Below are 19423 nucleotides of genomic sequence, written 5' to 3'. Positions count from 1 at the left end.
TTTTTTTTTTTTTTTTTTTCGTTCAAAGATCTGCGACTTGTCTCTCTCTCTTTCGCGAGTTAGAGGCATTATGACGGAAGAAGTAATCGACCAATCACCACCACCACCTGACCCAGACCCGATTCAAAATTCGAATCCACTAATCCACCCGAGGCGGGTGCCATTCGAACACGGCCTCCTCCCAATCCCGAATCTCCTTTTCGCCGACCCGATCCAAACCTTAGCTCCGATCAAGCAGAAGCTAGCATCCTCCGCGACGAACAACCGCGTCGGATCTCCCGCCGTCTCCGAAGCGCTCTCGATCTCCTCTGACCATGCGCGCCTCGTCCTCGAAACTCTCGCCTCGGTGCTACACTCGGAGACTGATCCTCTTGTTGTGGCTAAGCCAGAGGAGGTTGATTCGATCGGAGCTGATGTGAGGGATCTGGTTTTGTTTATGTACGTTCAGTCGTATAAGAAGCTGATGCCGAGGACGCATAAGGACTCTGCGGCTGTGGCGGATGTCTGGCCTTCGGCGTCTGCTTTCGATGGTTACTTGTCCGCCTTATCCCCGATTCAGGCAAGTTCCTTACGGTTTAGCATTTGTTGAATCATGAAATGTTTTTTTAATGTGATCTTAGTGCGTGCGTATGATCATTGAGTTTTACTATAGTTTTGCAATGCAAGTTATGAAATTTGGAGACTTTAGGTTTCATTAAGCAATGTTGAGAGTGAGAGGGAGAAGTCGGTTAAGTGTTTGTAATTATTTCGAAGATGCTCGTTGAGGCATTGCTTTGTAATATATTTGAGCTTATTGGTGAAATGTGACGAACGCTATGATAGCCTTTCTGTTTGGAGAGCTCTTTTTAAGTTTGGTTCCCGTCTCTTTGACAAAATGACAATTCCGAAGCAGTGTAAAGTACACGGATTGAAGTCAAATAACTGCTACTTTGCTGTGTTTTGTGTGGGGTTTGACTCTGTTTCTTTTCATAGTTCCTTATTTTGGTTGGTCCTTCCATGTTTCCTTTTGGTGATAATTTGGGCTCAGTCTATAGTTGGGCAATAGTTTCTGAGCTTTGAAATTTGTTCTCGTTACTGTTTCAATCATATGGGTCTAGACAATCTTGTTGCTTTTTGAAGTTTGAGTTAGATTTCGTTTTTCGTTATCTTGCAGCTTGTTCGGAGCAACAGCCGTCGGTTTATGCCATCGCCAGCAGATGAAGAAGCTCATCAGTTGTCGTATTTGCAAAAGCATATAGCAAATATTATTTCTCTCCTTGCAGATCCTGTAGAGGGACAAGGAGATGAATCTTCGGTATGTGCAAACATTTCTTTAACTCATTCTGGAAGGAGATAACTGTTTCTATTAGATGGATAGAAAAAACATATGTTGGAATACAAATATTAATGGAATGGCAGAGAGTGTATATCTTATGCTAAATGTTTATTTCATTATAACATCCGTTGTTATTTAGGTCCTGTCTTTGGAGAGTTTTGAGCACATTGGGTTTCTTCTTCATTTTGGTGATAAGGGATCTGATGTACCTTCTTTCAGTCAAGCTACTCCTTTCTTTAAGAACTCTAACCCTGATATCCCCGCTGTTCTGGTTCCTGCTTCCGAAGTGCATGATTGGCTTCTGAAAAAGATAGCTTCCGCCATGGAAAGCATTTCTGACAGAATTTCTGGGAAAGAAAATGGACCTTCTAATGCCTCTGGTCAAGAAGCTGCAACCGTAGTTACCTGTGAAGCTCTTAATAAAGTTCCATCTAATGATAGAGGTCCTTGTATCATCGAAGGAGTCTCCAAGACTTCGCTTTTCAAGCAGGCTTCTGATCTAAAGGGTAGATCTGTGAAGGTCAGTACTGTACAACTAATTTTCATTCTAATCAGCAACTCGTCACATTTGGTAGTTGTAGGCTTCCTCATTTCGTTTCTTTCGCTTATGTATGCACTTCAACTTCATATTTTTGTGTATTCTGCAGGTTGCCAATTGCCATGATTCTGTCATTTATCTTTTAGCGCCATTGAGGTATGCAACTGTGTATGGATGTTCTGATTCTACTATCGTTCTGGGAGCTGCCGGCAAGGTATGAAAATATACTCCTTCATGCTTAACTCTCTGTTAGCGAGTTTTGGTTTAGAAGATTCAGACTAGTTTATTTTCTGAGCATGTGCAGGCAGTAAGAGTTGAGCATTGTGAGAGAGTTCATGTGATTGCAGCTACCAAACGAATCTGCATCGCCAATTGCCGAGAATGTGTGTTCTATTTGGGAGTCAATCATCGACCTCTTATTGTTGGTGATAACCACAAACTACAGGTGAAGTGTCTCTCTAAGATTGAGGACATAATTTACAACTCTTTTTGGGGCCCTGATATTCAGCTGAAATTAGTAATGCAATCACAATTGTTTTTAGCTTTAGTTAGGTTATATCTTTATTGTGCTGAAAGCCTGTTATGCTCATGATCATGTCAATATTATGTCTGGACAATTGAATATGCTGTTCGACTGACTTCTTCAGTTGGGTACTGCTGGCATTAATTTGAAATCTGTTCCAGGTGGCTCCATATAATACGTTTTACTCACACTTGGAGGAGCACATGACCGAGGTAGGGATTGTGCCAACTATCAACAGATGGAATGAATCTTTGGCACTTGGAGCAGTCGATCCGCATGACTCACTGTCGCATCCTACGGGTGCCTCTGATAAACAATCTGAATCGGCTTCTTGTGTGGACCCTAACCAGTTCACTAACTTTTTGGTAAGATCCCCCTTTTTGTTAAATTTACTTTTTTTGTAATAACTAGAGATTTTGGTTACCACCAAGACTGTGTTCACACTGTAACTTCTCACTTCAATGCCTCTGGTTCAGATCCCAAACTGGTTTGTAGGAGAGGCGCTTGGTTCCACGAAAGACAATCCATTTCCATTACCAGATGCGTATATGGCAGTACAACAGACAAGCGTATGTTTTTCTTTTTCTTTTTGGAACAGAAGTGCTTTGTTTGTTTTTCCTTCCATATCACTACAGCATCTGATACCGAAACTACATCTTTGTTTGACCAGCTTAAGAACTTGGAAGAAACAAGACAATCCTTAAGAGAAACTCCTCTTGAAGATAACCGAAAACGAGAACTTACAACAGCGTTCCACATGCATTTCAAAGACTGGCTTTACGGTATATTCATTGAGTCCATCACATTCTACTTCATTTACTCCGTTGGTCATTAGATGTTTATCCTCTGTTTTTCTTCTGGTGACAGCAACGGGAAATATCCGGCAACTTTACTGCTTGCAAGGTGATTAATGATGAATGGTGATGGAGGAAGATGTCTCAGTCACTGTAGAGTTCTCTTGATCCGTTCTTCTTCAGAGATTGCTAGCTCGTATGACATCAGAAATTAACTGCACAGCAAGTTCTCTAACTCTAAAAGCTCTCCCTTCTCTTTTTGTATGTTTTTTTCTGCTCATTTGATCATAACAACATGCAATCTTGTCTTTTTTTAAATGTTAATTTCCTTTAATTGTTATACACAGATAACAAGTTTCTCAATACCAATATATATTTGAGTACCCTCCTTCAGTTTCAAATATATTTTAAGCTCCTTTTCAACTTTTTTTCCTTAAAGCATCTAACACATTCAAACAGACTAAAAAAACTGTGAAAGTTTCTCTGTATCAATCGTTGTAGTTCCCTAAGAGCTTATTCATAACCATAAGAAGAGACAAAATATCACTCTATGTTCTTCACCTCTAAGACTAGCAGAAGCAAACACATTTCAGATACTCAGAACTGTAACGTTTCTTACATTCAATACTCAAGCAAAAGATGCAAGTCACTCTCCATAGAAACATGAGGAAACAAGAACAAAAGAGTTTCATGATTTCACATCTCTCAGATACAGTTATCAAAACAGAGAGAGAAATCAGGATTCAGCTTGAGCTCTTTTCTCGACAGGGGTGTAAGGATAATACTCTCTGCCGTTGTCTACTCTTGTCGTCTGACCCCCAGAGTCAATCAAAGCTGAGGTAACAGCTAGAGTTGCACCTGCAGCTATCGCCGTTGGAATGCTCCTTGCTGCGTCAAAAAAAAAAAAAAAAAAAAAATTCACCAAAATAAAACCAGGTTACAGTGGAAACCAGGTTACTTAGCAAAAAAAAAAAACCAGGTTACAGTGGAAAGCTATGTACTTTCAATCATTACACAGATTATATCTTTTGAGAGTATTTAGACATAATCCAATCATGTAGACATTGGTTTAAAACGCATACGTAAGAGCGTTTACCTCTATAGCCAAGTACAGAAGCTCCAGCAACAAACCCACCAATAGCACCATTGAAAAAGTCTCTTTTGCCCCTATAACTCTGAACCACCTGTTCAACGCCGATGTAAACTCCTCCAATAGCAGCGAAAGTGAGCCCGTGTGTTCCCATCATCTTGAGCGTTCTGATGAGTCCCGGAAGAGCCACGTTTCTCTCCACCCTCGGAACGTCTTTCCACGTGGCCAAAATGGTTCCGTAGATGGTCCCGGCGGCGAAGCCAGTGACGCTGCCTTTGATTGTCTTCATCATGGGACCGTCCTCTTCTTCCAAGTACCTCATCTCAGCTGGATCCATGATTCCTCCCTACGATGTTCACCAGAAGGGCACAAGATCCACGAGAAAATGATTCGATCTTCTTCTTCGGTGGCGACGAGACCGTAGAGGTAGTAGAGCCGGAGAAAGCCCACTTTAGAGAGAGATTTGGAGCTAACATGAATTTTGTTTGGGGTGTGTAAGTAAAAGCCCATTATGAGGCCTGTTAATGGTATTATATTTCCCCTCTCTAGAGCAGAAGAATGTTACAGAATCTCAACGAAGAGAGGCCCATTAATGACATTAACATTTGGAATTCGACGAAACGATTCAATGGATAAAAAGCCCGATTAAAAATTTTGGAGCTACCAGAAAATAAATTTTGGGCCGAGGAGGCCCATTAGTAACTTGGAAGACTCTTTTAGTCCTGACCAGTGAACCATATCTTCGCTATGCATAAGCTATACTCAGTTCTCGGTCTGGTCATTTCGGGTATCGGTTCGGTTCGGGTATTTCGGGTTTCGGGTTTCGATTAGGATAGTTTCGGATTCGGTTCGGTTCGGTTCGGATAGTAAAACTAGAAACTGAAAATACTCGCAAAATATTCGGTTCTCATTTGATTCCGGTTCGGTTCGGATAGTAAAACTAGAAACTGAAAAATACTCGCAAAATATTATGTTCTCATTTGGTTCCGGTTCGGGTTCGGATAGTTCGGGTAGTTCGTATAATTCAGATAAAATATCGGTTATTTAGGATAAATTAATATCAAATAATTAGGATGATTTAGATAATAATTTTGGATATTTTAGATTACTTTGGATATTTCAGATAAAACTATATATCCAGATAGTTTCGGATACTTTCAGGTAGTTCGGATACTTTATAATAATTTAGTTATCCTCAACTATTTCCGGATACTTTTAACAGATCTTTAAATAAAAAATATATATTTAGTTATAGTATATGTATATATAATTAATATATTTATATATTCGGATATCCGTTTGGTTCTCGGTTTGGTTCTGGTTCGGTTCGGTTATTTCGGATATAGAAATATAGGAACCGTTCGAGTATTTGAGGGTATTGGTCCGGTTCCGGTTCGGTTCTTCGGTTCCGATTTTTTTACCCAGGCTTCACTCCGTATCACTTTAAGGAGTGTTTAAGGTTTTTGCATAAAGATTAAAAAAATACATAATTTTATACAATTTATATTGATTACATAAAATAACATTAAACAAAACTAATTTAACCAATAAAAAATGCAGTATTTTGTAATTGTCACAAATTTCAAATGACATTAAATTTTATCTAGAATTGTGAGAATATCATTTATTATAAAACAAAATAAAATTTTTTAAACACCAATTGAAATGACACGGAAAAGGAGTATTTCACAGAGCAAAGCGGTTATGTTTAGTTCATAGTTTGATTTACTAATTTAAAGTATAGATAAGTCATCAGTGTATGTAACATTTATCTAATATTTGATCAATCTGATCTCCTAAGTTGGTGGAGATCATGAAGTTGAGACAACAACAAGAATCATTCAGCATAGCAAACAAAAAAAAGCGCAAAATACAAAAGCCATTGCCTGGCAACAATTGTCTAGTTTATTGGTAAGCAGTAACAGAAAAAAAAAGATAAAGATATTGCAGAATCATTCATGGTAACAATAACAATACGCTTGTCATATGCAAAGAGGCTCAGAGAGACCAGTTGTTATGGTGTGAAGAAGAGTCATAAGCCCTTGTGTTCTCACTTTCCATGTACTGCGTCCTATTCTGATGATGATGATGATCAGATAACTCGAACTCACCCAAAGTCGTTCCACCGCTTATCTCTGTCTCGGTGAACCGACCAAGATTCAAAACAGGAGACATATCATTCGGACAGTTATTATCATCGTCCTTAAACACCCAAGGCGGGTTCAGATACTGATGCTGCTGGCTAGGTGCAGGTGGTGGCTGAGCCATTGTAACCGTCATCGGACCAAAACCCGAAGAAGTTCTCCATGTGTTGTTGCTGTTGTTGTTGTCATGTGGCTGATGTGGGTTTGACAGAAGAGAGAGAGCACAGTTTGAGTCGCTGCCAATTCCCTTGTAGCTCTCTGGTTTAGTGTCCATAATCTCCGGAGATGAGAAGTTTATCCCTCCTCCTCCTCCTCCACTTACTGATCCTTGACTAAACACATTCATAGGATTGATCTGCCACGACGGTGGCCGTCTCATCACTCTTGTATCCAACGTTCTTGCACTATTCCAACCCATTTCTTGAGACCCAAGAAAGCTCCCATTCATTGTAGTTTCACCATTTCCTGGCCCATGTTAGGGTTAGTTTAAGCACACGAGTCAGTCTTAGTATGTTTTCAAGCTAAGAGGATCTAACCGTAAAGAGAAGGAGTGATCCTCCCATAACGAGAAGACAACACAGATAGAGACGCAGGCTGTGGCTTCCTCCGTCTCTCATTATGACCAGCGAGTCTCCTACGGCAACTCCTTTTCTCTAGGTCAAATTCCGGAAGCTGGTGAAACCTAATGATTAAGATCAAGTTAGCTTCAAAGAAAAGCAACATATATAATGATCTCTCTAATCCTTAACACGAAAACATTTCTTCTTTATGGATTGTTTAAAGTCTAGTAGGTTTCATTATCAATTTAATTCCGAATCTTATGACCTACACATTGTAACAAAGTTTCTTGTAACAAAGTTTCTTGAGTGTTCATGTCATTAATGCTATGGTACCAGTTTTGTCCCCCTCAATAATGATATGACCTAAAGAAGCAAACATAAGGGAAATAGGTTTTTTTATTGTCCATTCATTTCATATCCCTTTGGATTTCTTAGAAAGACAAAATCTAAAATAAAAATAAAAGAGAAGCATGTAGAAGTACACGTAAACATATTCTCCAAAATAAGCCCAACGAGTCCCAACAAACACAAGACCAAGTTACATAACACTAAGCTGTAAAGTTAAAAGAGAACCCCTCCAAAGACGTTAAAAGCCAAAAAAGCATATGACACTGACAATCTACAAAGAAAGAAAGCTAAAGCCTTTGGATTTTGATTCACAGGAAAGTCTTGGCCGGACTCCAACCAGCCGGCCCTGAGATTTATAAGGTTCGAAACATTTATTAAACATATTTTTTAAAAAAATTGTTGGGGTTCAAATGATATATACATATTAATCTCTGATATTTTGTGAGTTATAGTAGAAGAATGTTTCATCTGGACTTCGGTAATGGCAAAAGATGCAAATAAACACTATAATTAAGGGTAGAATCGGGAGAGAAAAAAAAAGAACCTGCTGCACTGTTGACAAAACCTTTGTTCTATACCAGCGACAATGACTTTTGGTGTTTTAGAGTGCATTCCACAAACTCTATGCCTCGTGTAATAACCCTTTGCATTAGTTAGATCCATTCCACAACCTTCCACTTGACATCTTGGTATCTGACCCGAAGGACCCGACCCGCTTCCACGTACCCTTCTGTTTGACCCGCCGGAGGAAGAAAACCCGGTTCCACCTCCAGCGTCCTCGAAGTAGATCCTCTGGCCAAACATGAGCCCTCCACTTAAAGAGGATGACTCAGTGGATGAACCACCCGACTCTGTCTGGCCTGGACCAAGACCAAGACCCGAGTTGGAACCCCTATCCATTTTCGTTTCCTCTTACTCAGACAGAAAGGGAGTACTCACTCATCATTCTCTCTCTCTCTCTCTCTTAAAACCTAACTGTCTCGGTTTAAAGGCAAGGACGAAAGGAGAAGAAAGCAAAGAAAATTTTGGCTTCCCTGATTTTGACTGTTGTTGGGTTTAAAGAAAGAAGATAGAGAGACACAACAGAAGAAAAAAAAGAGACGAGAGTGGTAATAGACAAAGACAGTGAGAGAGTTAAGTAAAACGGTACGGACAAAACAAAAACTGTTGTATGTTAATTACCACATAACAAAAACGAGAGATAGAGAGTGATGTAGTAGCAGTTTCTAATCTTGGAGTTGGATGAGACTTGAACAAATGAACATTGGAGAGGTCTTTCATGTACACATCTTTTAAAATTTAATTATTTTACTTTATACTGTTCACATTTTCAACCTTTTAGTAGATTTTTTCTCCTTTCAATTATTTGACAAGCTAACACATTTCCTTTTTCTTATGTCAAGAAAATTAATAATGCATGTTTTTCGTTTGGTCCACCATTTGGCATTATGAGGTTGGCAACAATAAATGGAGATCGTCTTTTGTGTTTCTCCATTTGCAAAATCTACCACATATTTGACTTGGTTTTGAACCGAGTTGAATGCAAACATATATATATGAAACCAAAATAAAAATTTCCACTAAATATATTACTCAAAAGTATATGGTTTGTTAACCTAATAAGTAAATAACGAAAAACTATTCGAACCAACCAAACTAAAAACCAAACTAAGTATCCATCTAACCCCGTTACCCCTTTTTAGATCATAGAATTGCATGATACGCTTGTGACTACATATTTTAGGTTGACACGTTACATGTGCATGTTATGTTTTGAAAATATACTAAACTTAAGCTGTTAATCAATAGGTTGAAAACAATCAATTAATCAGTGCTCAGTGCCATGATTATATAAATCATCAATAAAAATATGGGAAAAGAACTTGCATGGTTGATGTACAACAATCTAATATCGTAGCATAGACTTTGAGAATATTGACTTCACGCAATGAGTGAAAACATACGTGTGAACGTCACACCTAGGTTACGACCTTTAAGTACTTGCGTCCTAGACAAAGCACAACAATTTAAGTTCTATTTTTCAACACCGCACACAACAAGAAGTACTCATCAACGTCTTACCTAGCATGCTTGACAAGGCAGTGGAGAGGAATCTGGTTGGCTATCATCCTAAGTGTAAGAATATTCAGGTAACACATTTGTGTTTCGCTGATGATCTGATGGTGTTCACTGATGGAACCAAACGTTCTATAGAAAGAGTGCTCAAAGTTTTTGAAGAGTTTGCCGCTATATCGAAATTAAACATCAGTCTGGAGAAGTCAACGCTATACATTGCTGGTACTTCAGCAGACACAGAGACAAATATCCTCGGCAGCTTCCCTCTGGCATCTGGTCGACTACCAGTCCGCTACTTGGGACTTCCCCTGCTCACAAAGCGTATGATGATCACCGACTACATGCCTCTGGTTGAGAAGATCAGGAAACGAATGAAGTCTTGGACATGAAGATTTCTCTCCCACGCTGGCAAATTGCAACTCATCAACTCTGTCATTACCAGCATGACCAACTTCTGGATGCAAGCTTTCACCTTACCAAGCAGTTGTCTGAAGGAGATCGAGAGCCTTTGTTCTGCCTTTCTTTGGTCGGGACCTGAGCTCAAATCATCAAAAGCAAAAGTCTGTTGGAAGGATCTGTGTTTACCAAAGAATGAGGGAGATTCGGGATTAAGACCGCTGAAGGAAATGAACACAGTCTTCTGCTTGAAGCTAATATGGCGAATCTCTTCTGAAAAATCTTCGTTATGGGTCCGATGGATTCACTGCTATCTCTTCAAGAAGGGATCCTTCTGGTCAGTTAGCAGTACTACAACCTCTGGCTCATGGGTTTGGAGGAAACTTCTCAAGCACCGAGAACTTGCAACACAGTTTCTCCATATGGAAGTAGGGAATGGGAAGCATACTTCCTTCTGGTATGATGTCTGGTCCAAGCATGGCTGCCTTAAAGTTGCTCTGGGTGATCGCGGTCTGATTGATTTAGGCATTGTTGATAATGCCTTGGTATCAGATGTTCTTGTTAGACAACGAAGAAGGAGAAGACACAAAGTGAGCATTTTAAATGAGGTGGAGAATGAAATAGACTCTTCGTTTGGCTGCGAACCAGGGTGATGACATTGCTCTATGGAAGCAAGAGGAAGGTAGATTTGTCAGCAGATTTTCTGCTAAAAGAACCTGGGAACAGATTCACCACTGCCACCAAACTTGCAACTGGAGCAGAGGCATCTGGTTTACCCATTCGACTCCAAAGTTCTCCACCCTTGTTTGGATCGCTGTGCTCAACAGACTGCAAACAGGAGATAAAATGCGGTTATGGAACACTGGGATAAATGCGACCTGCACTCTGTGTAACGAAGCTTAAGAAACATGTGAACATCTATTCTTCAGCTGCAGGTACACAAGATAGGCCTGGAAGGCTCTAGCAGAGGGTTTGTTGCAAAACAGATTCATCACAGACTAGAGTCAGCTCATTGCGATCATCACCAGGCCTGGGCTTACTCCCATAAAAAACTTCCTTGTCCGATATGTTTTCCAAGCGGTTGTTCACTCAATACGGAGAGAGTGCAATGCTCGACGACATGGTGAACAAGAAAGAGAAGCTCAGTGTCTAACAAAGTTTGTGGAGAAAACTGTTAGGCTTTGGTTGCTTTCACTCTAAAGAAGGAGGAAAATGGAAGGAGAGCTTGCTATATGGTTTGGTTCTAGAGAGGATTATTAAACATAGAAATTTTGTCTCTTAGTTTCATGAGTCTGATTCTTTGATTCATAAATAGCTGCATTTTTTGCATGAATAAATTTAACATTCATCCCAAAAAAAAAAAAAAAAAAAAGTACTCATCCCTTGGTTCATGCTTCTTTAGACCCATATTTTCTCTAGTACTTATGCATACTTCTCATATCGAAAAATGAGTGATATCATTCTCTCGTACGCTTCTTAAGTTTGTTGGTCCGTGATATCTACAGTATCTGGCTTACACAAATCGTTCTCATCTACAGTTTTATTATCAGGCCGCTCGCATCTTAGAAGTGGTAATTACGAGATAATACTATACTATTCGGTCCATTGTATTCTTGTTGTGTTTTATAATGAGAGTTGTTCTGGTTCGGTGGTTCTCCTTAATGTTGGATACCCATTATTAAATGTGATTGTGATGGGTCATGTGTGATGTAATTTTTCATGGGTCATAGGTGATGTAAGTTCAAATTTAAAGTAATATTAAATTGTTGGGAGCATCTATCTGAGTCCAGGGAGCATCTAATCTTCACACTCGCATAGAACATCCAACTTTACAGATCTTAATACTGATTTTCTGTACTTACATCATAACTTTTTTAGTCTTCATATATTATTATCCTTCACATATTCTATACTCAAGTATCGGGAACCCAAAAGAAAGTGCCGAGGAGATCAGAGTTCTACAGATAGAGAGTTTCCTTTACGAATATAATGATAACTGTTGGGACTTCCTAACTGTTGTAGACTTGTAGTTAAAGAGCAACAAATATGGTAAAAAAATATTACTAGTGATTTAAAATGTTAAAATATTTAAGACTGAAATATGAGCAGTGCAGTTATTGGAACACAACAAAAGATGTGACACTTCAAGGGAACTAGCTGGTGTCGGCAGATGTGCAAGCAACACTGCAAATAATTTAGTACTTTTTTATTTGTTAAACCTCCCTTTCTCTTGTTTATAAGTGAAATTATAACACAAATTTTGTTTAAATATTTATGGCTTTTGATTTGTGTTGATTATTTTCAAATTAAAGCTAAAACAAAAACAAACAAAAAAGCTACATATGTTTTCTTGTTTTTCCCTTGAAATTTCTTTTGATAATTTTTAGTCACAATATCCACAGCAAGATCTTTCTTGATTTTTGTAATAAATAAAAAAGTATAAAAAGTTAAATAGTAGTCATAGACATCCATCAGAGTCTGTGTAAACTGTAATACTTTAGATTTTGTAGGTTTAAGTTTGATTTGTTCTTTTTGCTTAGCTTTATTTAGTGAAGTGCTTTTCATTTGCTTGGCTGCATTGGTTAACCCTTGAAACTAAAGACCTGATCCCATAAGACTGATCTTACAGAGATTGCACAATAACAACTAGGTTCTGGATATAGATAGTACATATTGAGAAATATATTACTTTTTTTTTGAAACACGAGAAATATATTACTAATGCCGTCATTATAGTCAAATTTAAAAATGATACCTGCAGCATCTGTCAGATTTTTATATATTTATTAAATTAAAGGTGGGCAATTTGGGTTGAATTAGACTAGGGCTTGAGTCTCCTTTTAGATCCGGTTGGTCTTTTAGTAAGATTTGATAAATGAAATTTAGTCTTAAGTTATTGCAATTGGGATTGATAAAAGATTACAAAACGTTTGTATACTTGTTGTTTCTTGCATGTTTGACATCATAATAATATGTTCACAAATGCTAATATTTTTTCTTGATCGAGGAGAATATAATATTATACATTATGTAAGTTGTTTATTTAAAATTGTGTAGACCATCAAGGCTAATGGCACTTCTCTTATTTTCTCAGCTCTCTTCCCTTAATGTCTCTGCTGTTACATTTTACCTAACTTACACGTTGTAACAATGACATCTCTTAGAATGATTAGAACTTTTGGAGATGAGAGGATCATCTTTTTGGGCTCAAATGTCAAAATCAAGAGCAGATGATGAGAGATAAAAAAGAAAGACAATGCATATTGATACACCAAAAGATAGCCAAAGTTCTCAACTCACAAAGAAACTTGTAAGATAACCTAAAAGAAGAAGAAACCTCAAGTTAATGTCTCATCATGTTTCTTGGAAAGTTCTTGACCAAAGAAGTTTTCTCAAACTCCATTACATTCCACAACAGCTTCAGCAGCTCGTCTAGGCTTGCTTTTCCTTCTGCTCCCGTTCTGTCTGAAACCAGTAGATGTGGACTTGGTGGAACCATCTCTACTTGATTTTGATCCTAACCCATTCTCTTCTTCATTGACATCCGTATTGCTTCCATTAACCATCTTCCTCTTCCTCTCGTTTTCTTCTTTTTTACTTGTTACTGAACCATCCTCTTCTTCTTCTTCCTCCTCCATCTTCTCAACCAACTCTTCTTCTTCCTCCTCCTCCTCTTCGAAATCATCTTTCATAGGCTTCTGTGGCCTTCCTCTTCTCCTATAAGCTGGAATCTTTTCATCCTCTTCACCGCTTCCATGATCTTCCCGAGCAGATGCACTCTGCTTCTTCCCTTTCCCTCTACCTCTCCTCATTGTCTACAAACCCCACTCAACAACACTACACTATACAGAAACCAGTTAGAAAGACGATCTTCATTCATTTCATTCTCCACATGCAGACCACCAACAAATCAATCAAGTTACCCATGGAGGCAAACACACTTAAGACAGCCAATTATAAACAAGAAAAAAAGATTCTATCTCAAGCATTGACCACACATCTTTTAACAGCTATCTCAAGATTCCATTTCAGCTCCTATTCAATCACTCAGAGACTATTCATGGACTATTTGATAATCTAAGCTACACAAAAACGTTAGAGACTAGCTTCCATGATATTCCATTGCATGAGCAGTTTAAATGATAAAAACGCTAACATTAACTTGTTTCAAGTCTTATCCAGCTTCTTTAGAGCGACTCAAAAGTATGATCGAGCTTAACATAAATCCTAAGGAAAATAATACTCACGAAGGAGAAAATAGACGAGACTCACCTATGTGTAGCTAATAATACCAATGATCAGAATCTTTGACACATGAATCAAGTTACTCAAGAAAAAAAAAAGAGTTACTCAAAAAAAAAAAAAAAAGAGTTACTCAAGAACCAAACCAGATAAATAAGAACGGTCTCTTTCTTTTCTCAGATACACACACTCAGCACTAACAGCATCATCCTATCAAACCATTGGCCAATGGATAACTTCTTAAGTCCTCGTTGAAGATGAGATACGAGATTTTTCACATTCTTACTAATCACACGCGCTAAAGTAGGCGTGTGGCTCTCACTCACATTCTTGTTACTGTTAGTAGTGGTGCTCTCGAGCTGTCTGTGTGGATATGGATGATGACAGCTCAACTAGCAGTCTCTGCCGAGTGTTGAGAGACGCGTTGATCAAATAAGAAGGATATTTATCTAATGGGCTTAACTTAAAGCCCATAAGGCTTTCCTTTGCTAAATATTTGGGCCATATTTTGATGATCAAGGAACCCGTTTCTTCCTAATGCAAAAGGTCCAAAGTCCCATATTCATAAGTTATAGTTTTATATACAGGAATACATTTAATTCGATTATACTTTGGAATAGCTCTTTTTAAGTTTTTATCATAAAAATAGCTCTCAAACAAATAAAATAACCAAAATAACATTTTTTATTTTGAAAATTTAATATTTATTTTTTATTTTCAAACATTTGAACTCATCCTCAAAATCCAACATGTTAACTCTAAATCTTAAGTCTTAGATTAGTTAATCCTAAAAATATACATACATATTTACTCTTCAATAAAACCTCTTTTAATAATTTTCCTCTTTTACATTCTATTTTTGTGAAAATAAAGACTATTTAAGAGAATTTTTCTTATACTTTTGAAATATGATTTTCTGATTATTGATTAAATGAAACTACATGTAAATGACTTAATTTAGAATCGGATCATATATAAGTTTATAACATGTGGGAAAAAAGAAAAAGCTTATAACAACATTTCTATTGAACTACTCCCAAACCCTTACGTACATGCATCATAGGTAATATAGGCCATTGAAGCACGTCCAAATGATTGGAGATAAAAATATACGATGATGTAATAAGATTTTCTAGAATTATAAATTCCTTTAACTAGTAACCAATCTTTAACCCATTGAATCTACCAAATAAGCTCATCTCTCCTTTTTAGCCAAGAAATGACTAATTTGTTTACGTTATATTGGACATGCAGAGAAACACGTAAAAACCAAGTTGCGTGTTACCTTAAAAGATGATAATTAACCACACATTATTCTAAACATTAACCCCTCATTTATATTTTGTAGTCTTGTTTTTGGTGTATTTTTGTCAACTGGTGAATATATATGGTTTATGCCTCGATTGAGAAGTAGCTTTTTTGGCGAGCTATGTATACTTTGATTCATAATTATTCGGTGTTATAGTATGATCAAGAAATTTAATATGTCTATACAAAAATAAAGAGTAAATAATTGTGTTATGGTGGTTTCCTATAATTGTTAGAGGTAGGCCTGGGCATTTCGGGTATCGGTTCGGTTCGGTTCGGATATTTCGGGTTTTGGTTAGTCCGGATAGGGGCTAGAGGATCCATTTAGTACTTGACCTATTTTTGGTTCGGTCCGGTTCGGATAGTTTCGGGTTCGGTTCGGTTCGGATAGTAAATGTAGGAACCGAAAAATATCCGGAAAAGTTCGGTTCTCATTTGGATCCGGTTCGGGTTCGGATAGTTCGGGTAGTTCGGATAATTTGGATAAAATTTCGGTTATTTAGGGTAAATATCAAATAATTAGGATGATTTAGATAAAAAATTTGGATATTTCGGATTACTTTGGATATTTCGGATAAAACTATCTGCATAGTTTCTGATACTTTCGGATAGTTTGGATACTTTATAATAATTTAGTTATCCTCAACTATTTTCAGATACTTTTAATAGAATTTTAAATTAAAAATATATATTTAGTGATGTTATATGTGTATATAATTAATATTTTTATATATTCGGGTACCCGTTCGGTTCTCGGTTCGGTTCCGGTTCAGTTCGGTTATTTCGGATATAAAAATATAGGAACCGTTCGGGTATTTAAGGGTATTAGTCCGGTTCCAGTTTCGGGTATTTCGGTTCGGTTCCGGTTGGGTTCTTCAGTTCCGGTTATTTTGCCCAGGCCTAGTTAGAGGTAACACAAAGATGAATAATTAGGGAGGGAGCAGTTGCAAGTTGTTTGAAATTTGAAACCAACACTTCATCGCGTTTGTGTCATCTCTGGATTCTCGTTGTCTTATAAGTAAAAAGCTGGGGCTTGTAGGGATACAAACGTCAAGAGAGCCCCTTATAAATAGTTAAGATTGTTGATTAATGCTCACAAAATAAGAGTGTGAGAGAGTCTCCTAACTCGTGGTTGAGTCATGCAGCTCAAAAGGTCATCATCATCATCATCTACTCCAATCTCCATGAAACTCAAAACCATGTTCCTAAACCTCATCACACACTCTCTTTACAGTCTTTTACGGTCTCTCTCCAGAGCAAAATCCATCCTTATAGAGATATCTAAACACAACAAGAAGAGGTTATTCATGATGATGTTTTACCTAAAAACGTCATCCATTCACCAACGCAAGGTCTTCTTCGGGTCCTCCTCCTCCCATGTTGTCCATGTAACTAACTCTTTCTCTATCTCCCTACATGCTGATGAAGACGAGGATGATCATGAGTCTGAGTACTTCGAGTGGCTAGAAGACGAGGTTGATGAGAGTAATAACATTAATGATGATCATAGTGTTGGTGATGTTGATATTGATCGTTTGGCAGATATGTTCATCGCCAGCTGCCATGAGAAGTTCTTGCTGGAGAAGGTTGAGTCTTATAGGAGATACCAAGATATGTTGGAGAGGAGTTTGTGAGAATTGAGAACTGAGAGAACCAACAAAGAGTGTTTGTTTTGTTCTATGTTAATTAATTCTTGTTTGATGGATGTCTTAGTCAATAAAATGGAGATGAAATATTTACAAACGTTATTGTTTTATTGAGAAACTTTCTACGTATATGGAGTATTTACCGAAAAATATAATATTTTCGTAGGGGGTTTAACACATAGATTTTGAGAAAAAATTCAAAAATATGAAAAATACTGTTTTAATGTATAGTTGCATCATGCACTAACATATGATGAAGGTCAAAGAGGTTTAAAACTTTTGTTGTCTCCGTTTCTGTAGAAAACATCGATTTTATATTGGTTAGTCCACCAATTTAGAAAGAATTATGAAGTTTTACTAAATTAATTGACAAAAAATTAAAACGATGCCCATGTACCATGAAAGAGAGTTTAATATACATTAATACAAATGTAGAATGTGTTTAGAAATTTTAAAACAACACTAAATATCATAGGCTTCAGTATATAGAACATTTACCGAAAAACTCAATATTTTTGTAGGGGTTAACACATAAATTTAGAAGAAAATTCAAAAATATGAAAATATTGTTTTAATGCATAGTTGCATCTTTCACTAACATATGACGAATGTCAAAGAGGTTTGGAACTTTTGTTGTCATTGTTTCTCTAGAAAACATCGATTTTATAGTGGTTAGTCCACCAATTTAGGAAGTATTATGAAGTTTTACTTAATTAATTGACAACAATTAAAACGATGCCCATGTACCATAAAAGAGAGTTTAATATAAATTAATACAAATTTAGAATGTGTTTAGAAATTTTAAAACAACACTAAAGATCATAGGCTTCAGTATATAGAACATTTACCGAAAAACTCAATATTTTCGTAGGGGTTAACACATAGATTTAGAGAAAAAATCAAAAATATGAAAATACAGTTTTAATGCATAGTTGAATCTTTCACTAATATATGACGAATGTCAAAGAGGTTTGAAACTTTTGCTGTCTTCGTTTCTCTAGAAAACAACGATTTTATTGTGGTTAGTCCACCAATTTAAGAAGTATTATGAAGTTTTACTAAATTAATTGACAAAAAATTAAAATGTTGCCCATGTACTGAATGTGTTTAGAAATTTTAAAACAACACTAAAGATCATAGGCTTCAGTATATAGAGCATTTACCGAAAAATTCAATATTTTTGTTAGGGTTAACACATAGATTTTGAGAAACTTCAAAAATATGAAAATACTGTTTGAATGCATAGTTTCATCTTTACTAACATATGATGAATGTCAAAGAGGTTTAGAACTTTTGTTATCTCCGTTTCTATAGAAAATAACGATTTTATAGTGGTTAGTCCACCAATTTGAGAAGTATTATGAAGTTTTACTAAATTAATTGACAAAAAATTAAAACGTTGCCCATGCACTATGAAAGAGAGTTTAATATACATTAATACAAAAGTAGAATGTGTTTAGAAATTTTAAAACAACACTAAATATCATAGGCTTCAATATAGAGCATTTAACGAAAAATTCTATATTTTCGTAGGGGTTAACACATAGATTTTGAGAAAAATTCAAGAATAGGAAAATTTTGTTAAAATGCATAGTTGCATTCTAAACTAACATATGATGAATGTCAAAGTGGTTTGGAACATTTGTTGTCTCCGTTTCTCTAGAAAATAGCGATTTTATAGTGGTTAGCCCACCAATTAAGGGAGTATAATGAAGTTTTACTAAATTAATTGACAAAAAAATAAAACGATGCTAATGTATCATGAAAGAAAGTTTAATATACATTAATACAAATTTAGAATGTGTTTAGAAATTTTAAAACAATACTAAAGATCATAGGCTTCAGTATATAGAGCATTTACCGAAAAATTCAATATTTTTGTTAGGGTTAACACATAGATTTTGAGAAACTTCAAAAATATGAAAATACTGTTTGAATGCATAGTTTCATCTTTACTAACATATGATGAATGTCAAAGAGGTTTAGAACTTTTGTTATCTCCGTTTCTATAGAAAATAACGATTTTATAGTGGTTAGTCCACCAATTTAGGGAGTATTATGAAGTTTTACTAAATTAATTGACAAAAAATTAAAACGATGTCCATGTACCATGAAAGAGAGTTTAATATACATTAATACAAATGTAGAATGCGTTTAGAAATTCTAAAACAACACTAAAGATCATAGGCTTCAGTATATAGAACATTTACCGAAAAATTCAAAATTTTCGTTGGGGGGATTACACATAGATTTTGAGAAAAATTCAAGAATATGAAAATACCGTTTTAATGCGTAGTTGTATCCTTCAATAACATATGATGAATGTCAAAGAGGTTTGGAACTTTTGTTGTTTCCGTTTCTCTAGAAAATAGCGATTTTATAGTGGTTAGTCCACAAATTTATGGAGTATTATGAAGTTTTACTAAATTAAATGACAAAAAAT

At 36.5% G+C, this 19423-nt stretch overlaps 5 protein-coding genes across 8 annotated transcripts; 2 read left to right on the top strand and 3 right to left on the bottom strand.

Annotated features, from left to right (window-relative positions):
• The first annotated feature begins 22 nt into the window (after positions 1-22).
• LOC106342510 (TBCC domain-containing protein 1) lies at positions 23-3569 on the top strand. The gene is made up of 9 exons (XM_013781466.1): positions 23-559; positions 1154-1294; positions 1455-1835; positions 1963-2067; positions 2158-2298; positions 2538-2741; positions 2853-2945; positions 3047-3158; positions 3244-3569. Exons 1-9 carry the CDS (start codon positions 71-73, stop codon positions 3285-3287), a joined length of 1710 nt encoding a protein of 569 aa, XP_013636920.1. The 5' UTR covers positions 23-70; the 3' UTR covers positions 3288-3569.
• A 171-nt stretch (positions 3570-3740) lies between these two features.
• On the bottom strand, positions 3741-4712 carry LOC106342511 (outer envelope pore protein 16-3, chloroplastic/mitochondrial). Its single transcript, XM_013781467.1, has 2 exons — positions 4267-4712; positions 3741-4058 (listed from the first exon to the last, which is right to left on the bottom strand). The coding sequence occupies exons 1-2, from the start codon at positions 4595-4597 to the stop codon at positions 3907-3909; spliced, it is 483 nt and encodes a 160-aa protein (XP_013636921.1). The 5' UTR covers positions 4598-4712; the 3' UTR covers positions 3741-3906.
• A 1367-nt stretch (positions 4713-6079) lies between these two features.
• On the bottom strand, positions 6080-8599 carry LOC106342625 (squamosa promoter-binding-like protein 9). Its single transcript, XM_013781615.1, has 3 exons — positions 7857-8599; positions 6941-7086; positions 6080-6869 (listed from the first exon to the last, which is right to left on the bottom strand). The coding sequence occupies exons 1-3, from the start codon at positions 8210-8212 to the stop codon at positions 6259-6261; spliced, it is 1113 nt and encodes a 370-aa protein (XP_013637069.1). The 5' UTR covers positions 8213-8599; the 3' UTR covers positions 6080-6258.
• A 4345-nt stretch (positions 8600-12944) lies between these two features.
• On the bottom strand, positions 12945-14405 carry LOC106342626 (histone H3.v1-like). Of its 4 annotated transcripts, none has more exons than XM_013781619.1 (2): positions 14173-14405; positions 12945-13626 (listed from the first exon to the last, which is right to left on the bottom strand). In XM_013781619.1, the coding sequence occupies exon 2, from the start codon at positions 13594-13596 to the stop codon at positions 13177-13179; it is 420 nt and encodes a 139-aa protein (XP_013637073.1). In that variant the 5' UTR covers positions 13597-13626; positions 14173-14405; the 3' UTR covers positions 12945-13176. The 4 variants fall into 4 exon arrangements, with proteins under 4 accessions (XP_013637073.1, XP_013637071.1, XP_013637072.1 ...); XM_013781617.1 differs by having other exon boundaries at positions 12945-13621; positions 14173-14403; XM_013781618.1 differs by lacking the exon at positions 14173-14405 and adding an exon at positions 14057-14163 and having other exon boundaries at positions 12945-13621.
• Positions 14406-16451: 2046 nt separating this feature from the next.
• LOC106341387 lies at positions 16452-17055 on the top strand. Its single transcript, XM_013780165.1, has one exon. It carries the CDS (start codon positions 16474-16476, stop codon positions 16966-16968), a length of 495 nt encoding a protein of 164 aa, XP_013635619.1. The 5' UTR covers positions 16452-16473; the 3' UTR covers positions 16969-17055.
• The last annotated feature ends 2368 nt before the right edge of the window (positions 17056-19423 follow it).

The sequence above is a fragment of the Brassica oleracea genome, chromosome C4 (assembly GCF_000695525.1).
Source record: "Brassica oleracea var. oleracea cultivar TO1000 chromosome C4, BOL, whole genome shotgun sequence".
Classification (NCBI taxonomy): domain Eukaryota; kingdom Viridiplantae; phylum Streptophyta; class Magnoliopsida; order Brassicales; family Brassicaceae; genus Brassica; species Brassica oleracea.
This window is presented reverse-complemented; position numbering and strand designations above follow the sequence as displayed.